A 13,810-nucleotide genomic window follows, 5' to 3' on the forward strand; every position below is an offset into this window, starting at 1 on the left:
TTTTCTGATAAATGACACTTTCTGTCACAATTCATCATGAAAACTGCCCAATACTTACTAAGGTGTGATTCCACCAAAGAATTCTTCCAAACAAATTATATTTCAGGGATTACTCTCTGTAATCTTGCTATGTTCTGTGGAAGTTTGCCTAATAATAAAGGTATTTCCCATTAAATACAGTCATAGGATTTTTTTCTTTCTGTGAGTTGTCAGGTAACCATAGAGAGGTGATGTATGGTACATGGCTTTTCTATGCATGTATGTTTTCTCATTTCTGAGTCTCTTCATGTGAATTGATTAATGGCAGAAGTATTTTTTCACATTCATTAAATTGACATTTTACTGTATGAATTCTCTGGTGTTTGTTGATAATTAATTTCTTGTTTTTTAAGATTTTTATTTATTTATTTGACACATAGAGTTACAGTGAGAGAGACAGAGAGAAAGGTCTTCCTTCAGTTGGTTCACTCCTCAAATGGCCACAATAGCCAGAGCTGCACTGATCTAAAGCCAGGAGCCAGGTGCTTCTTCCTGGTCTCCCATGTGGGTGCAGAGGCACTCGGGCTGTCTTCTACTGCTTTCCCAGGCCACAGTAGAGTGCTGGATTGGAAGAGGGGCAGCTGGGACTAGAACTGACACCCATATGGGATGCCAGCATAACAGGTGGAGGATTAACCTACTGTTCCACAGTGCCAGCCTGATGTTCAATTTCTGGCTATGGTCTTTTCAGATTTACTGCACTTCAAGGATATCACCTTTTTTCAGTTGCATATTTATGCAAGCCTGAATTCCATGAAAATATACTTCCACATTCATTACATTCCTAAAATCCCCTTTTATGAATTCTCTGATGTATAATGATCGATTTCTGACAAATGGCTTTTTGTCACACTAATATTTCTGAACTTGTTCATTTATTTTAACAATTTACTTTATTTATTTGAAAGACAGAGTTACAGAGAGAAGCAGAAAGAGGTCTTCTATCCACTGGTTCACTCCCCAGATGGATGCAATGGATGGAGCTGCAACGGTCCAAAGCCAGGAGTCAGGAGCTTCTTCTGGGCCTCCCATGTGGGTGCAGGGCCATCTTCTACTGCTTTCCCAGTCCATAGCAGAGAGTTGGATCAGAAGAGGAGCAGCTGGAACTAGAAATGGTTGCCCACATGGTATGCTGGCGCATCAGGCCTGGGCTTTAACCTACTGTGACACAGTGCTGGTCCCAACCTTTCTTCCTTATGGGAGTGCCTATTGTATGGGATGTAATTTCCAGCAAAAGGCTCTGTCACATGGTTATGTTAATTTTGGGAAAAGTCCTTCACATTCATTTTATTCTTAAATTCTCTCCCTTGAACTGCATGTGTTATGAGGTATTCCTTTTGACAAAAGGCTTTCCCACATTTATTACAAGATTTCCACCATGTAATAAATTCTCCGATGTTATATTGTGTGATTTTGGCAGTTTTCCAACACTCATTCCATTCATAAGGTTTCTCCCCCATGTGAATTCTGATGTTTTATAAGTTTTTAGTTATGGATAAAGGCTTTTCCATATGCATTATATCCAAAGTGTTTTCCCCCATATGAATTAGATGATGTGCAATGAGGGCTGAATTATAGGAAAAAGCTTTCCAAGTCATTATGTTCAAAAGGTTTCTCTTCATGTGAATTTTCTGATGCATTCTGAGATGTGACTTATTGCCAAGGGCTTTTCTACAGTCATTGCATTCATGAAGTTTCTTCCCGGTGTAAATTCTCTGGTGTGATATGAGCTATGATTTATAACATATGATTTATAAAGACTTTTCCACAATCATTAGATTCATAAGGTTTCTCCTGTTTGAATTGTTTGATATGAGGTATAATTTGTACAAAAAGGCTTTTCCACAGTCATTACATTTATAATGTTATTTCCCTGTGTGAATCCTCTGATGCATTTCGAGTTGGAACTTAAAAACAAAAGTTTTTCCACAGTCATTATACTCATGAAGTTTCAACACTGTGTACATTCTCTGATGTTTCCAAAGGATTGACTTTTATCCAGAGGCTTTCCCTCGGTCATTACATTCATGGGGTTTCTCCCCTATGTGAATTCTCCAGTGCAATATGAGATGTGACTTTCATACAAAGGCTTTTATACAGTCACTACTTTCCTGAGGTTTCTGCCTTGTGTGATTTCACTGATGTATCCTGAGGCCTAATTTATGGCCAAAGGCTTTTCTACAGTCATTACATTTATGAAGTTTCTGCCCTGTGTAAATTCTCTGGTGTACAATGAGGTGTGACTTTTGTGTAAAGGCTTTTCCACAGTCAATACATTCATGAGGTTTCTGCCCTGTGTGAATTCGCTGGTGTATGATGAGGTGTGACTTTTGTGTAAAAGCTTTTCCAGTCATTATATTCATGAGGTTTCTGCCCTGTGTGAATTCGCTGGTGTAATATGAGGCATGACTTTCGTCCAAAGGCTTTTCCACAGTCATTACATTTATGAGGTTTCTCCCCTGTGTGAATTCGCTGGTGTTTGATGAGGTATGACTTTTGTCCAAAGGCTTTTCCACAGTCATTACATTTATGAGGTTTCTCCCCTGTGTGAATTCGCTGGTGTAATATGAGGCATGACTTTCGTCCAAAGGCTTTTCCACAGTCATTACATTTATGAGGTTTCTCCCCTGTGTGAATTCGCTGGTGTTTGATGAGGTATGACTTTTGTCCAAAGGCTTTTCCACAGTCATTACATTTATGAGGTTTCTCCCCTGTGTGAATTCGCTGGTGTAATATGAGGCATGACTTTCGTCCAAAGGCTTTTCCACAGTCATTACATTTATGAGGTTTCTCCCCTGTGTGAATTCGCTGGTGTTTGATGAGGTATGACTTTTGTCCAAAGGCTTTTCCACAGTCATTACATTTATGAGGTTTCTGCCCTGTGTGAATTCGCTGGTGCATGATGAGGCTTGACATTTGTCCAAAGGCTTTTCCACAGTCATTACATTTATGAGGTTTCTCCCCTGTGTGAATTCGCTGGTGTATGATGAGGTATGACTTTTGTCCAAAGGCTTTTCCACAGTCATTACATTTATGAGGTTTCTCCCCTGTGTGAATTCGCTGGTGTATGATGAGGTGTGACTTTCTTGCAAAGGCTTTTCCACAGTCATTACATTTATGAGGTTTCTCCCCTGTGTGAATTCGCTGGTGTATGATGAGGTGTGGCTTTTGTAGAAAGGCTTTTCCACAGTCATTACATTTATGAGGTTTCTCCCCTGTGTGAATTCGCTGGTGCATGATGAGGCTTGACTTTTGTCCAAAGGCTTTTCCACAGTCGTTACATTTATGAGGTTTCTCCCCTGTGTGAATTCGCTGGTGCATGATGAGGTGTGACTTTTGTAGAAAGGCTTTTCCACAGTCATTACATTCATGAGGTTTCTGCCCCGTGTGAATTCTCTGGTGTATGATGAGGTGTGACTTTTGTAGAAAGGCTTTTCCACAGTCATTACATTCATGAGGTTTCTGGCCTGTGTGAATTCTCTGGTGTAATATGAGGCATGACATTTGTAGAAAGGCTTTTCCACATTCATTACATTTATGAGGTTTCTCCCCTGTGTGAATTCGCTGGTGTTTGATGAGGTATGACTTTCGTCCAAAGGCTTTTCCACAGTCATTACATTTATGAGGTTTCTCCCCTGTGTGAATTCGCTGGTGTACTATGAGGCATGACTTTTGTCCAAAGGCTTTTCCACAGTCATTACATTTATGAGGTTTCTCCCCTGTGTGAATTCGCTGGTGTATGATGAGGTCTGACTTCCACAGAAAGTCTTTTCCACAATGAAGGCTTTTATAAAGTTTCTCCCCTGTGTGAATTCGCTGATGGTTTAGGAGGTGTGACTTTTTTGTAAAGGCTTTTCCACAGTCACTACATTCATGATATTTCTCCCCAGTGTGAATTTGCTGAGGTTTCCTGAGGTCTGACTTTTGTCCAAAGGCATTTCCACAGTCATTACATTCATAAGGTGAATTAAAACTGAGTGATTTTCCACAAGGTTTACATGTGTAGAGTTTTTCCCTCGTATTTGGTCTCTCATTTGTTGCAAGATGTGACTGGTGAATGACAGGTTCAACATACCTAATGTACTTATAAAATTTCTTTCTTGTGTGAGTTTGTTGATGCATATTGAGGCTAGAGTTTTCATGGATAGCTTTTTCTATTTGAGTTGCATTTCCAAAAGTGACAGTTGATTTATTATAGTTTTCTGCCATATGAACCCTCTCAGATTTACAGAACATCTTCCTTGTGAAGACTTTTGCTTGTGCAGTGGGTCCAAATGGCTGCTTCGTGATGTGTATATTGTCATGCTGACTAAGAGGCTCACAGAACTGGAGAGATTTTCCAGGTATCTTAGTGTTATGAAATTTCTCTCCAGCGTGTAGTTGATCAGGCCCACTGGGGGGATACACAGTGTGACATTTATTACATTCCTCAGGCTTCAATCCTGAATAGGTTCCCTTTTCAATAATCAGTGTTGGAATATGGCTTGAATTTAAACTAAGTGATTTTCTTAATTCAACTCTCTTGAGAGCTGATGTCTTGTTATTTTTCATAGAATCCTGATTCAGAATTTTGTCCTGACTTTCCTGGTTGATCCTAATCAGATCATCCCTTTTCATGACCACTGAAATGAGAAAAATGCAATCATGTCACTGAATCACATGTAACTGTTTCCCCTGTCATACTCATGTAAAGGGAATGAAGTTACTTGTTATCCAAGTGGCATAAGATTTTCACAAAATCATTATGAGGTACTTATTTATGAGCATTATATGTTTGTTCTCCTTAATATATTAATATACCATGAGGTTTCCCAATGTTCAAAAATGATCCATTTTACTATGGTAATTTGTCAAGGATGGTAGAATGACATTTGTGCTACGATGTGTGGGATGCCTGCATCTCAAAATAGTGTCAGTTTGAGCCCTGGCTACTCTGCTTTCAGTACAGCTCTCTGCCTATGTAAACCTGAAGGAAGCAGATGATGGTTCATGTGCCTGGAAACCTGTGAGACAGCACGGAAGACTAGATGAATTCTAGAGTTTTGGCTTCAGACTAGTTAGACCTAAGTATTGCAGGCATTGGGGAAGTAAGCTAAAAGAGGATCTCTCTCTCTCTCTCTCTCTCTCTCTCTCTCTCTCTCTCTCTCTCCTCTCACTATCACTCTACCTTTCATAAAGATGAAATAACTATAAAATATTTTAAAGAATGGACAAATATTTAATAAAACATTCACCCACTACCTAGCAACCATTTTCCCTGTCCTTTTTCTCCAGTTTATTTTATAAAAATTGTGTGTTTTTTGCTTCTATGATATTTCAACGATAAACATGAAAAAGTTTTACTGATCATTTACTTGCAGGTGGAGAAGAGTGAAATGTGCCTGTACTTTAAGCAGGACAACACTTAAGGAGTATGATTTGAATCTATGACTGTCTCATGTTCAATCTTCCTAGCTAAACATCATTTGTGGGATTTTTCAAATGAAAAACTACTTTGTTTCTACTCTATGACAGCTTTCTCAAATTCCTAAGGACACCCAACACCTTCAGCTTCTCAGAAGTACACAGGTATAGAAAAGTCCCAGTATACTAAAACACTCACAATCAATTTGTGGAATTTGTTTCTGCAAACTGGGATGTGCTGATTTTCTTTGAAAAGTGTTTTCTAGCTGATTCTGAAATCATCAGTGCTGGTTACCTCCTCTCAATTCTTTCTATAAGCATTCCTGTGTGATAATTTGAATTTCTGGAGGCTTTTGATCAGTTTCCTCCGATTTTCACTGAAAGCTTCATTTCCTATGTTTTTCTTATCGTTTTATTTGCTTATTTTTCTTTTTTTTTGACAGGGAGAGTGGACAGTGAGAGAGAGACAGAGAGAAAGGTCTTCCTTTTGCCATTGGTTCACCCTCCAATGGCCACCGCGGTAGGCGCACTGTGGCTGGTGCACCGCGCTGTTCCGATGGCAGGAGCCAGGTGCTTCTCCTGGTCTCCCATGGGGTGCAGGGCCCAAGCACTTGGGCCATCCTCCACTGCACTCCCTGGCCACAGTAGAGAGCTGGCCTGGAAGAGGGACAACTGGGACAGGATCGGTGCCCCGACCGGGACTAGAACCCGGTGTGCCGGCGCCGGAAGGCGGAGAATTAGCCTAGTGAGCCGCGGCGCCGGCCTATTTTTCAATGATACTGAAAAATAAGAGAGAAATCATACTTCAAATTCCACCCTTAAAGAAATCTGAGCCACTCAAAATAAACCCATGAGGCTACTTGACCTTGGGTCTCAAAATTTCATTACTTTTGTAGTGAATCTAGGATCACTTATTTTCATGTTTTATATAAGTTCATGCTTAGTTTTTTATTTCTTTTTTTCAAAGATTTACTTTATTTATTTGAAAGCTAGAATTATAGAGAGAGAGACAGAGAAAAGTCTTCCATCTGCTGGTTCATTCCCCATATGGGCACAACAACCAGTATTGGGCCAAGATGAAGTTAGCAGCCAGGAGTTTCTTTCTTGTCTCCCACATGGGTACAGGGTGCTAAGGACTTGTGCCAACCTCTGCTCCTTTCTCAGGTGCATTAGCAGAGAGATGGATTAGAAGAGGACGAGCTGGGATTTGAACTGGCACCCATATGCAATGCTAGTGCTGCAGGCTGGAGCTTTAACACACTGCACCACAGTATCATTCCTAGCTTCATAATTTCTGATGTCACAGCACAGTGGCTTATTCATCACCATATTTTTTAAGATTTATTTATTTATTTGAAAGTCAAAGTTACACAGAGAGTGGAGAGGCAAAGAGAGAGGTATTCCATCTGCTGGTTCAGTCCCCAATTGGCTGCAATGGCTGGAACTGCACAAATCTGAAGCCAGGAACCAGGAACTTCTTCTGGGTCTCCCTTGGGTGCAGTGATTAAGGACTTGGACCATCTTCTACTGCTTTCCCAGGCCATAGCAGAGTGCTGGATTGGAAGTATTACAACTGGGTCTCGAACTGATGCCCATATGAGATTCTGATGCTTCAGGCTAGGATGTTAATTCACTGCTCCATAGCACCGCCCACATGACCATCTTTTAGTATTTACTTATTTACTTACTTGGGAGTCAGAGAGACAGAATTAGAGATAAAGACAGACTGATACAGAGGTTTGCCAGCTATAGGCTCACTCCTCAAATGTTTCCAACAGACTATAATTTTATTATTTATTTGAGAGGCACAGAGGAAAATATAGAAAGAAACTAAGACAGAGAGAATTCACATTTATTGATTCAGTCCTGAGAAAGTTCTATGCCTGGGCAAAATCATGACTGGGGACTCAATCTGAGCAATGAGTTAGAATAAGTTTCCAGGGGCCAGTATTGTGGCATAGCAGATAAAGCTACCACCTGCAGTGCCAACATGGGCACTAATTTAAGTCCTAGCTGCTGCACTTATGATCCAGCACTCTGCTATGGCTTGGGAAAGCAGTAGAAGATGGCCCAAGTCCTTGGACCCCTGTACACATGTGGGAGACCTGAAAGCAGCTCCTGGCTCCTGGCTTGGAATCAGTGCAGCTCCAGCCATTACAGCCAATTAGGAAGTGAACCAGTGGATGGAAGACCTCTCTCTCTCTCTTTCTCTTTCTCTCTCTGCCTCTCCTTCTCTCTCTCTCTCTGACTTTTGAATAACTAATTAAATAAATCTTTAAAATAACAGAAACATTAATCTTAAAAAATAAGTTTCTGTATGTTGCCTAATTAACAAGCACTGAAGGAACTAATAAGTGCATGAAGGAAAAGGTATGAAAGTGTAGAGAAGGATGAATTAGAATTGGGGGAATGTATCAAACCTAGATAAAAGCCTTAGTAACATCAGAAAATGACTGGATTTTTTTTAATCAAAGAACATCTTCACTAAGAACAAAAGTTACAAAGATACTGGTATCTCTAAATGCCTGTGTCTGATGCACAAAACCAGCTGTCTTCAGGAGTAAGGCTTGAGAAAAATTCATGGAAAGAACACCAGTCAATATCTGCACATTTTCTGCCTTGGCCTCCCTGTCCTTTATGTGCAGACTGACCTGAAAGGCTCTGATTCAGGCATTCTTCCACCATCCATGGCTCTGCTCCTCGCTCCAACTTGAAGATCAAGTCAGGTTTGGTAGTGCAGTACCCTATTAATGGAAACAATATAAGACTATGAAATCACTATCTTGGGTTATTTAAAGGATTACAGCTTGGCCCAGGAGCTATGCAACAAATGTTCAAATTTGAATCTTTTTGTAAGATGGTAGATATTCAGATTATTCATGGACTCAAATTCTATACCTGCCCAATATTAAACATTATAAAGTGTTCCCTTAGTTGTCAAATAGCAATAAAATGTTATCTCTCGGCATGTGAGGGGTGTCACTCACCCAAGGAGAACAGGCTGTTGTAGGTCTCCAGCATCACATCTCTGTACAGGATTTTCTGAGCATTGTTCATTTTCTGCCATTCCTCCCACGTAAAGCACACAGCAAGGTCTTCAAATGCTATCATCACCTATAATATTACACTTCCAGTCAACATGTTAACTCTGTCACAAAATAAACACTGACAGTTGTGTGGATATGAAGGAAAAAAGGAAGGATATGGTTTCACATTAGACTTGCTGAGTGTTTAGAAAGAAACACAGAGCATTCAACAGTCAAACCCATGATCTACAGGCTGTGAGAAATGTCCAAGCTGGAGGGAAACAGGAGGTTCAAATCATGAAGGCCACATCTGTCAAGGGGAATTGCACAGCAGGTTAAAAGAGGCGCAATATTGACTCTTGAATGGGCAATGTTAGGAGAAGTATGTAGAAGCATTGAGAAAAAAAGGCAAGAAACCATCAGTGAAACTTTGATGGGAAATGAACAGAAAATAATTTCCAGGAAAACACAATGCATATAATTTCCAATATGTCAGGGAAAAATATATTAAAAGACAGGGCTGACATTTAGCTTAGTGTTTATGATGCCACCTCAGAGTGTCTGATTTTCAAGGGCAGCTCTAGCTTTTAGCTCCCAGATAATGCAGACCTGGGGAAGCAGTGGTGATGTCACCAATGAAGGAGGCCTAGATTCCATTCCTGAATCCTGGCTTCATTCCTGCCCCAACTCTGGTATGGTTATCTAGGAAGTGAATTAATGTGTCAAAGCTCTCTATCTCTCAGTCCATCAACTTTATTCTCTATCAAGCTAATAAATATTTTCAAGTAAGAGAAAATACAGGTAAGACAAAGAATACAAATTAGCTTTTGCCCTTGTCTATGATTATTCTACTGATAAACAATTGAAGTAACATTATTACTAATTAAAGTGAAAGCAATGGAAATACTTGCCCAAAACATTCAAATGATAAACATTTAAAATAACATTATACATAATTAAAGTGAAAGCAATGGAATTATTTGCCCAAAAAGAGAACCTGGGAATGTCTGCAGTACGATCTGCATTTGTGACTCACTGAGAAAAATGCTTAGAGATTTGTTTAAGAACCTGCAATAGTCACCAGAATTGTGATCCAGCAGGCTAAGCCTCCACCATCAATGCTGGCATCCCATGTAAACAGAGGATTTGAGTCCTTGCTGCTCTACTTCCAATCCAGTTCCCTGCTAATCTGACTGAAAGAGCAGTGAAAATGGCCTGAGTATTTGGATCCTTCCATCAAATTGAGAGACCCATGGAGTTTTAGGCTCCTGGCTTTGGCCTGGCACAGTCCCAGCCATTGTGGGCATTTGGGTAATGAAACAGTAGATAGAAGATATCTCCTTTTGTCTCCCTCTCTCTCTCTCAATCTCTGTAAGTCTAACTTTCAGATAAATAATCTTAAAAAACAAATGAGCCTCCAATAGATTCTTTTCTCCACACATTCCTTATCCTATTCCAGAATCCAATTCAGCTTCTCAAAGGTATTAAGGACTCCACTACTCTAACAATTCAAAAACAAACTTAATTGATTTGTGTTTTAGCACTAGGTAACTCTTCTTCTTGCAGAATACTAAGTGTTTACTTCATAGGTAGCACTAAAACACTGCTCAGTACATCATCTATGTGTAGACTGTTTCAGAGAACATGACCCCAAAAATGTAGCATATTGTGCATAGTTTCAACTCAATTCATGTAACAAATATATATTTTGCTATAGCAACAGAAAGACAAGAGACCAAACTGCATTATTATAGATGACAGTAATGTTTCATAATCATGCCAAATTCATAATTCATTTCTGTATATTCCATGAGAACAAATGTTATGTTTATTTTTCTATTTTAAAATTTTAATGATTTATTTATTTATTTGAAAGTCAGAGTTACACAGAGAGAGGAGAGGCAGAGAGAGAGAGAGAGAGAGAGAGAGAGAGAGAGAGAGAGAGGTCTTCCATCTGCTGGTTCATTCCCCAATTGGCTGCAATGGCTGGAACTGCACCAATCTGAAGCCAGGAACCAGGAGTTCTTCTGGGTCTCCCACATGGGTGAAGGGGCCCAAGGACCTAGGCCATCTTCCACTGCTTTCCCAGGCCATAGTAGAGAGCTGGAACAGAAGTAGAGCAACCAGGTCACAAACCGGTGCCCATATGGAATGCCGATGCTTTAGACCAGGGCATTAACCCACTGAGCCACAGAGCCAGCCCCATATTTTCCATTTCAATTAACTAGTATACTGGGACTGGCACTGTGGCATAGCAGGTAAAGCCACTGCCTTCAGTGCTGGCATCCCATATTGGTGCCAGTTCAAGTCCCGGTGGCTTTGCTTCCAACCCAGCTCTCTGCTATGGCCTGGGAATTCAGTAGAAGATGGCCTAAGTCCTTGGGTTCCTGAACCGATGTGGGAGACCCAGAGGAAGATCTTCACTTCTAGCTTTGGATCAATGCAACTCCAGCTGTTGTGGCAAACTGGGGAGTGAACCAGCAGATGGAAGACTCTCTCTCTCCCTCTGCCTCTCTGTAACTCTTTCAAATAAATTTAAAAAAATCTAAAATAAATAAATAAATAAATAAACTAGCATTAAACACCTAAAATGAGTACTGACAAGCTGGGGAATAATAAAAAAACACTTAGAGGTGATATATTAATTTTCTTTCCTCTTAGAAACATGTGGAGGACCCAGAATCATACCTCGGAGAGAAGGTGAATGTCAGGCATTCAAAGACAACTCTGGAGGCCAACGTTGTGGCACAATGGGTAAAGCTGCTGCCTTCAGTGCCAGCATTCCATATGGGTGCTGCCTTGAGTCCTGCCTACTCAACATACAATATACATTTCTGCTGTGTCCTGAGAAAGCAGTGAAACATGGTCCAAGTCCTTGGGCCACTGCACCTGCATGGGAGATCCAGAAGCTCTTGGGTCTTGGCTTTGGATCAGCTCAGCTCCGTCCTTTGCAGTAATTTGGAGGGTGATCCAGCAGATAGAAGACTTTCTCTCTCTCTCTGCAACTCTTTCAATAAATAAATGAAATCTTTAAAAAAAAACCCTCTGGTTTTTATTATTTTTTATGAAAGAATAATAAATATATTAACCAAGAAAACATCAGCTTCACTGTGGAGGAATAAACCTGTAAAAATGGAAATACATAGGAAAATGCACCCACCTATATTAAATGGCAGAGATTAAACAGAAGTTATCATTGGTTTAACCAAAGCATTACCTACTAATTTTGTAAAATAATAGTGTAAAAGTAAAAAGAATGCTAAGAGTGTTCAAATAAATGAGGTTGTCAGAGATAAACATTATGTTGTTATTAAAGTTTATACTAAAGAAAGTTAACACACATAATGTATATTTAATGCAGTGCACTTTACCAGTAATGATTCTAAATAGACCCTTTCCCTGTATTCATCCCTTCATAAAACCCTGGATTGGGGCTGGCACTGTGGCCTAGCGGGTAAAACTGCCACCTGCAGACTGGCATCCAATATGGGCACTGGATTGATTCCCAGCTGCTCCACTTCCGATCCAGCTTTCTGCTATGGCCTGGGAAAGTAGTAGAAGATGGCCCAAGTCCTTGGGCCCCTGTACCCATGTGGGAGACCCAGAAGAAGCTCCTGGAACCTGGCTTTGGATTGGCACAACTCTGGCCATTGCAGCCAACTGGGAAGTGAACCAGCAGATGGAAGAGCTCTCTCTCTCTCTCTGCTTCTCCCTCTCTGTAACTCTTTCAAATAAATACATAAATCTTTATTAAAAAAGACCCTGGATTTCAACATTTCACTTGATTTACCCCATGAAATACCAGTAAATGTGATAGAAATAGACAATTTGTTAAAAGATTTATTTATTTGAAAGAGTTACACAAAGAGAGAAGGAGAGGCAAAAGGGAGAGAGAGAGAGAGAGAGAGAGAGAGAGAGAGAGAGAGAGAGAGAGAGAGAGAAGAGAGAAGAGAGAGAGAGGGAGGGAATGAGGGAGGGGGAAAGAGAGGTCTTCAAACCGCAGGTTCACTCCCCAGATGGCTGCAATGTCTGGAGCTGTGTAGATCCAAAGATATGAGCCAGGAGCTTCTTCCAGGTCTCCCACAAGGGAACAGGGGCCAAAGGACCTGGGCCATCTTCTACTGTTTTCCCAGGCCATAGCAAAGAGCTGGATCAGAAGTGGAGCAGCCGAGTCATGAACTGACACACATATGGGATGCTGGCACTGCAGGTGGTGTCTTTACCTGCTATGCCAGAACCAGCCCCAGAAATAGACAATTTGTAAAGTATTTGCCTTCTCAGATTTTCTTTGTCTGACAGTTATCTTCTGAAAAACCCTGAGGCCTGCCTGTTGAAGAGATAGTATGTAGGCTGGTGTTGCGGCTCACTAGGCTAATCCTCCACCTGCGGTGATGGTACCCCAGGTTCTAGTCCTGGTTGGGGCACTGGTTCTGATCCAGTTGCTTCTATTCCAGTCCAGATCTCGGCTGTGGCCTGGGAAGGCAGTGGAGGATGGCCCAAGTGCTTGGGCCCTGCACCCAAATGGGAGACCAGAAGGAAGCAACTGGCTCCTAGTTTTGGATCAGCACAGCATGCCAGCCATAGCAGCCATTTAGGGGGTGAACCAATGGAAGGAAGACCTTTCTCAGTCTCTCTCTCTCTCACTAACTCTGCCTGTCAAAATTAAAAAAGAGAGATAATATGTAGCCAAGATTCTCCACAAACCCCAGGCACTTAAGTGAAATCTCAATTAGTTCCCCAAATGACAAAACTCTCATTTCTACTCCTGGACTGATCATAGGAACTGCCCAGCTGAGTGCAGCCCATAACACAGAGTCAGAATTGCATATCAAATGGCTATTTGTTAAGCCATTCTGTTTTCTGATTTGTCCTACATCAAATGCTGATATATATCAGTAAGTATGGCAGAAAGTTGAATTACATGCAAACTACAATGCATACAACTTCAAAATTTCATTTAGAAGTTCCCATAAAACAGGCCAGCATTGTCACATAGCAAGTAAACCTGCCATCTGCAATACAAGCACTCCATATGAGCAATGGTTCATGTTCTGGCTGTTCTGCTTTTGATCCAGCTTCCTGCTGATGGCCTGAGAAAAGCAATGGAAGGTGATCCAAATACTTGAGCAAATGCTACCAATGTGGGAGATCCAGATGACGGTCTTGGTTCCTGGCCTCATTCTGTCCTGGCCCTGCTCAGTGAGGCCATCTATGATGTGAACAAGCAGAAGGAAGATCTCTCTGGGTCTCTCCTCTATATACAATATTTTGAAATAAATTTTTAAAAAAACTTAGAAAAAAAGCTCCTGTAAACACAATCTTTGCCTATCAAATAGACCTTA

The 13,810-nt window shown here is 40.8% G+C and overlaps 1 protein-coding gene across 1 annotated transcript in view; it reads right to left on the reverse strand.

The window, feature by feature from the left end:
- Positions 1–1,904: 1,904 nt before the first annotated feature.
- Positions 1,905–13,810, reverse strand: part of LOC133764011 (zinc finger protein 260-like) — a 92,577-nt gene continuing 80,671 nt past the window's right edge. Inside the window, exons 2-5 of the mRNA XM_062197667.1 lie at positions 8,094–8,186; positions 4,038–4,481; positions 2,368–3,956; positions 1,905–1,946 (exon numbers count right to left, since the gene is read on the reverse strand). Of these exons, the coding sequence (XP_062053651.1) occupies positions 1,905–1,946; positions 2,368–3,956; positions 4,038–4,481; positions 8,094–8,186 (2,168 nt within the window). The remainder of the gene's footprint in view (positions 1,947–2,367; positions 3,957–4,037; positions 4,482–8,093; positions 8,187–13,810) is intronic.

Source organism: Lepus europaeus, chromosome 7, assembly GCF_033115175.1.
Source record: "Lepus europaeus isolate LE1 chromosome 7, mLepTim1.pri, whole genome shotgun sequence".
NCBI classification, from domain to species: Eukaryota; Metazoa; Chordata; class Mammalia; order Lagomorpha; family Leporidae; genus Lepus; species Lepus europaeus.